Source organism: Lathyrus oleraceus, chromosome 4 (genome assembly GCF_024323335.1).
Source record: "Lathyrus oleraceus cultivar Zhongwan6 chromosome 4, CAAS_Psat_ZW6_1.0, whole genome shotgun sequence".
Lineage (NCBI taxonomy): Eukaryota > Viridiplantae > Streptophyta > Magnoliopsida > Fabales > Fabaceae > Lathyrus > Lathyrus oleraceus.
This window is the reverse complement of record NC_066582.1, coordinates 483,751,906-483,758,889: the sequence shown is the minus strand read 5'-3', so window position 1 is coordinate 483,758,889 and position 6,984 is coordinate 483,751,906. Positions and strand designations below refer to the sequence as shown.

General features: G+C 34.4%; 1 protein-coding gene across 1 annotated transcript; it reads left to right on the top strand.

Moving 5' to 3' along the window:
• The first annotated feature begins 303 nt into the window (after positions 1–303).
• LOC127076410 (ABC transporter C family member 8) lies at positions 304–6,691 on the top strand. Its single transcript, XM_051018058.1, has 11 exons — positions 304–1,930; positions 2,046–2,366; positions 2,468–2,554; positions 2,627–3,247; positions 3,361–3,525; positions 3,622–3,916; positions 4,331–4,545; positions 4,850–5,155; positions 5,286–5,349; positions 5,460–5,699; positions 5,782–6,691. The coding sequence occupies exons 1-11, from the start codon at positions 695–697 to the stop codon at positions 5,916–5,918; spliced, it is 3,687 nt and encodes a 1,228-aa protein (XP_050874015.1). The 5' UTR covers positions 304–694; the 3' UTR covers positions 5,919–6,691.
• The last annotated feature ends 293 nt before the right edge of the window (positions 6,692–6,984 follow it).

Genomic DNA, 6,984 nt, shown 5'->3' with positions numbered 1-6,984 from the left:
AAGTATAATAGTAATATAAGTATTAATTAATTTAAAAAATAATTTTTGTTTATTGTAGTGACCAAGATATTTTTTTTTATGATAGTGATAGGAGGAAGTATATGAAATGCATTAAATCAACGTATAGAGGAAGTATATCATACAGGAAATTGTCGCTCAATTTATAGAGCATACTACATTAATTATTGCTACTTAATTAACTCAAGCTGCTTACGTTACGTGAATTCATGTTCTTCAGTACGTCCATTAAAATTACGTTTTGTGCATGTGTTGAATTTATGACTTTAATTGAATCACTCGCCATTTAAGCAGTAATAATAATCACTGCTCAGAGTCTATATTCTGCTGAGTTGAGAAACATACACCATTATTATTCAAGCTCCAAAAATGACTTACTTTGAGAACTCAATAGGTAACTTTGATTCTCTTTCATTCTTTAGCATTGTGTGAGTTATGTAAGCAATCACCATAAATCAATTATTTTCTATACTCTTTAATCGATTATATACATGCAGGTGAAATTTCTGAGTCACTGTTAGCTCAAAAAGCTGAAACAAAACAAACAGGAGTAGGTCATGCTACTCTTCTCAGTAAGTTGATTTTCTCTTGGATTAATTCTTTACTCAGTTTAGGTTACTCAAAGTCACTAGATCTTCAAGACATTCCTTCTCTTGTTCCTCAAGATGAAGCAAACATGGCATATCAAAAATTTGTTCATGCTTGGGAATCACTTGTTAGAGAGAGGACTAAGAACAATACAAAGAGTTTGGTTCTTTGGTCTATAGTTAGAACTTTCTTAGAAGAAAACATAATAATAGCATTTTATGCATTAATCAGAACTATTTCTGTTGCAGTTTCACCTTTGATACTATATGCTTTTGTTAACTACTCTAATAGAACTGAGGCAGAACTTAGAGAAGGTCTTTCCATAGTTGGTATTTTAATTGTCACCAAAGTCTTTGAGTCTTTGTCTCAAAGACATTGGTTTTTTAACTCAAGGAGATCGGGAATGAAAATGAGATCGGCTCTGATGGTGGCAGTTTATCAAAAGCAGCTTAAGCTTTCTAGCTTGGCAAGGACGAGACACTCGGCCGGTGAAATTGTGAATTACATTGCAGTTGATGCATACAGAATGGGAGAATTTCCATGGTGGTTTCATCTAACATGGACCTGTGCACTGCAACTTGTTCTTTCCATTGTTATCCTTTTTGGTGTTGTTGGTATTGGTGCTATTCCTGGTTTAGTCCCTCTTCTTATATGTGGACTTCTCAATGTACCATTTGCAAGGATCCTGCAAAATTGTCAGACACAGTTTATGATTGCGCAGGACGAACGTCTTCGATCAACTTCGGAGATTCTAAATAGTATGAAGATCATTAAGTTACAATCATGGGAAGAAAAATTCAAGAGCTCAGTCGATTCGTTACGCGATAAAGAGTTTGTATGGTTGTCTAAGGCACAGATATTGAAAGCTTTTGGATCATTTCTTTATTGGATGTCTCCTACTATGATATCTGCTGTTGTTTTCCTCGGATGTGCTGTTTCCAAGAGTGCACCATTGAATGCTGAAACCATTTTCACAGTTCTTGCAACATTGAGGAACATGGCAGAACCTGTTAGAATGATCCCTGAGGCTCTATCCGTTATGATTCAAGTTAAGGTTTCCTTCGACCGTCTCAATAACTTTTTGCTTGATGAAGAACTAAACAGAGATGATAGTGAAAGAAACTTCAAGCAATGTTCTGTTAATGCTGTGGAAATTCAAGATGGCAACTTCATTTGGGATCGTGAATTTGTGTCTCCAACTTTAACAGATGTGAATTTAGAAATCAAAAGGGGGCAAAAAATAGCAGTTTGTGGACCAGTTGGTTCTGGAAAATCATCACTTTTGTATGCAATACTTGGAGAGATTCATAAGATTTCAGGAACTGTAAGTTACTAATAGAACTCATTTAAATTTTTATCATGCCAAATTCAAATGAATAAGCATAGTATTAGTATCTTACACTTTCCCCCATATGATGTTTTACTATAATGGAAATCAGGTTAATGTAGGTGCCAATCTTGCTTATGTTTCTCAATCTTCATGGATACAAAGTGGAACAGTTCAAGATAATATACTCTTTGGCAAGCCAATGGATAAAACAAGATATGAGAAAGCAATCAAAGCTTGTGCCTTAGATAAGGATATCAATGAATTTAGCCATGGTGATCTTACAGAAATTGGTCAGAGGGGGATAAACATGAGTGGAGGACAAAAGCAAAGGATTCAACTAGCTAGAGCAGTCTACAATGATGCAGATATCTATCTTCTTGACGATCCTTTCAGTGCAGTTGACGCACATACAGCTGCAATACTACTCAATGTAAGACAATATACTTTTATCATGTTAATTAATTAATGATAATAAAATTATTGTCCTCATTTTTGTTGTATAAAAAACTAACTGCATCTACAATATTATAGGACTGTGTCATGACTGCTTTAAGAGAGAAAACAGTCATTCTAGTTACTCATCAAGTGGAGTTTCTCTCCGAAGTTGATACTATATTGGTAAAGTTTTTCATTTGTATGTGTATCTATATGACATTTGAACATAATTAACATGATGAACTCAAATTCTAGGTAATGGAGGGTGGAAAAGTTATTCAATCAGGTCGTTATGAGAATCTCCTGACAGCTGGAACAGCCTTTGAACTTCTTGTGAGTGCTCATAAAGACACAATCACTGAGTTGAATAAAGATAACAAAAATATAAGAGGTTTTGAAAATGAGGTTTTGTCTAATCCTCAAGACTCTCAAGGTTTTTATTTCACTAAAAATCAAAGTGAGGAAGAGATTTCTAGTATCAAGGGTCCAATTGGTGTACAACTTACAAAAGAGGAAGAAAAAGTGACTGGTAATGTTGGATGGAAGCCATTTTGGGATTATATTAGTTATTCCAAGGGGTCATTCATGCTATGTTTGATAGTGTTAGCACAATCTGTTTTTATAGCTTTGCAAACTGCATCCACCTTTTGGCTTGCTATAGCCATTGAAATTCCAAAAGTAACTAATGCTACCTTGATAGGAGTTTATGCATTAATTTCTTTTGCTAGTGCTGCTTTTATTTATGTAAGAACTTACTTGACTGCGCTTTTGGGATTAAGAGCTTCTACTGCTTTCTTCTCAAGCTTCACTACGGCTATCTTCAATGCTCCAATGCTGTTCTTTGATTCAACTCCTGTAGGAAGGATTTTAACTAGAGTAAGTTTTTTATTTCAATCTCAATAAGGAGTACAAAATCTATGTATTTTCTGTTCATTCGTTGCTATTTAACTAACCTCCATGATTTTACTAATATTTTCTCTCTTATGTAGGCTTCATCAGATTTGAGCATTTTGGATTTCGATATACCTTATTCCATTACCTTTGTAGCATCAATATCAATTGAAATTTTGGTGGTTATTTCTATAATGGCTTCAGTCACATGGCAAGTTCTCTATGTTGCTGTTCCTGCAATAGTCGCATCAATATTCATTCAGGTTTATCATATGATTTCCAACTTTTCTTGATTAGCCATTCTTTTTCAATGGTTAGATTAAGAACTTAATCTGATTTCTTTCTTTTTCTTCTCAAAGAAATATTATCAAGCCACTGCAAGGGAACTAACTCGGATCAACGGAACCACCAAAGCTCCAATCATGAATTTTGCAGCTGAGACATCGCTTGGAGTGGTCACTGTAAGAGCATACAGCATGGCAGACAGATTTTTCAAAAACTACTTAACACTTGTGGACACAGATGCTTCATTGTTCTATCATTCCAATGTGGCAATGGAATGGGTAGTTTTAAGAATTGAGGCAGTTCAAAATTTGACTGTCATAACTGCAGCTTTGTTGCTTATTCTTCTTCCTCAAGGATATGTATCACCAGGTAGTAATAAAATATAGGTTTAAATATATGTTAGGTCCTTGTAAATACACAATTTTTTATTATAGTCTCGGTAATATTTTATTTTTGTTTTTGGTTAGTGTTGGTTTGTTTTAATCCTGTAAACTAGTTCAGATTGAAATTGGTAAGTTGGTAATATTCATTTGTCTTCATGTAGTTCATATTAGAGGAATTAAAATTAAATATTCTATAGATTTCCGATCAATTCTAACAGGAACAAGCATTTTAGGATCTAAAATAAAGCAACAATGACCAAAAGCAAGAAACCATATATTTATATGGATTTAAAAAAAAAAAAAAACGAGAGACTAAAAGAAGAAAAAAATGGTGTGTTTGCAGTGACGACAGAACATGGTAATATTTTGTTCAAGCTAATAACTCTCCTATACTGTGCAGGCCTTGTCGGAGTGTCTCTTTCCTATGCTTTTACTTTGACAGGAGCACAGATATTTTGGACTAGATGGTTTTCCAACTTATCAAACTACATTATCTCTGTTGAAAGAATCAAGCAATTCACTCACATACCAACCGAGCCGCCTGCCACTGTGGAGCATAACCAACCGCCATCTTCATGGCCTTCTAAGGGCAAGATTGTTATTCAAGGCTTGGAGGTAACATTACATCCATGTTTTAGAATTTGGTTTTAAGAGCCTAACTCATGTCTATGAAACGGACTTGTGAGGTGATGCAGGCAGCCCAATAACGAATCTAGAATCAGCTTTAATATCAATTTGAAATATAAATTGATTCTCATATGCCCAAACTGATACACTATATAGACATAGACTTATAAAATAGATTTTCCTATAATCTATCGTGCCTTTTTTTTTCACCACTGCTTTCAGATTTCTCCTTTTTATTTATGAAGTGAATAGAAAAGTTCTGTTTTGATAGCTATGTTTTACATTGTTTCAGGTTAGGTATCGCCCTAACTCTCCATTAGTCCTTAAGGGAATTTCTTGTACATTTAAAGAAGGGAGTATGGTAGGAGTTGTTGGGAGGACTGGAAGCGGAAAAAGTACACTTATAAGTGCTTTGTTCTGCTTAGTCGAACCTTCACGAGGCAATATTCTCATTGATGGGATAAACATATGCTCAATAGGGTTGAAGGATTTGAGAACGAGGCTAAGCATAATCCCTCAAGAACCAACTCTTTTCAAGGGCAGCATTAGGACAAACCTAGACCCTCTAGACATGTACTCAGATGATGAAATATGGAAGGTGAATGAACTAACTTCACAAGTGGTCAAAAAAATGTGTAGCTATTAAATGTAGTTGAAACTTGAATGTCAATTTTTACATGAGCCATTCAATATGAATTGGTTTGATTATATTTGATTTGTATGTTTAGGCTGTAGAGAAATGTCAGCTTAAGGAAACAATCAGCAAGCTACCAAATCTCTTGGACTCTTCAGGTAAATCTTTGGCAACAATCTCTTTCAACATTAAGGAAACTAAATAATCATTATTCAGTTTTAGTATATGATTCTGCAACGAACAAAGTGTAATTCTGATAGTTTTGCAGTGAGTGATGAAGGTGGAAATTGGAGCTTGGGACAACAACAATTGTTTTGTCTTGGAAGAGTTCTACTTAAGAGAAACAGAATTCTTGTTCTAGATGAAGCTACTGCATCCATTGACTCTGCAACCGATGTCATTCTACAAAGAGTAATTAGACAAGAATTTGCAGAATGCACAGTTATAACAGTTGCTCATAGAGTTCCAACAGTAATAGACAGTGACATGGTCATGGTCCTCTCTTATGGTATGTTAATTCTTTAATCTTCTCTACTTTTGATTTCAACTACTATTTTTTTCTCATAATATTTGGGTGGTTATTATTAAAGGGAAAGTGGTGGAATATGATGAGCCTTCAAAGCTACTGGACATCAACTCTTCATTCTCTAAACTGGTAGCTGAATATTGGTCAAGCTGCAGGAAGAGTTCCTTCTCAAATACTACTATTAGTAGGCAGCAACAATGAGTAATGGCTTTATGGAGGGAAATGTACTATAATAAATTTAGGGAATAGTTGTGATCATGATTCCAGAAGAATCCCAGGACAAATCTAATTCCTAGATTTCTATCTATATTTGGTGCAGAAGGGGAGCTAATGTTCTACCGTTGTTTACACTCACTTTTTTATTTTGTTTCTAAAGAACATGTACTTGTAATCAGGGTTTTAAAAAAGGGTCTGCGGCCGCCGCGACAAAACGGTATCGGTACCGTTATCACCGTTCTTAATGTTAAAGAACAAATTGTAAACAATTCCCACCTCAACGGACACATTCAGTATCGCGACACATGTATGGATCAAAATCGCAAAAGTCTTTACACGATTGCCACGGTTATTAAAACCATGCTTGTAATAAGAGTTAATATTTCATAAATTAATTCCATCATTATATTTGAGCTAATAATTGAATAAAAAAATCTAATCAAAATTGAGGAGATAATTGGATAGCATATAATCAAAATGCATTGGAAGAATGAATAAAAAAAACAGAGAATTTCAGATATTATTTAGCTCTAGAACTCATAGAGTTGTTACACCGGGTTGGTTTACCGGTGCCGTTCATGGTTGAGGCGGAATTCCAGCGGTTTCGTGAGGTGGTTCGCAAGGCAGTTCTACGGTGGCTCCGTGGTTTAAGCAATTCTAAGAGGTGTTGCAGGCATGGGAATTCTGACGGGGAAGCTTGGTGCGAATGGAGAAAAAGGAAATCGCAAGAAATTTCATAAGAATACCTTCACAATTGATTGGACACCCACTTCAAAAATTCAAAAATACCCTTTTAGCTCATTTTCTTTTCTCTCATATTATTTATGCAAAAGAAAATAGGAGTATTAACTATGTAGAAACAAAAAAAATAAAAAAAATAAAATGAGAGATTAATTATGCAAAAGAAATGTTGCTCAATCTCAAATTATAGATACTATATAAATTAAAAATGTTTTAAAGAATATGATAAATCGTTTTCTGATATCTTGAATCATTTTGTCATATTTTTTTAATTTTAAAGTGAATGTTATTAAATCAAATGTGTTTTTCT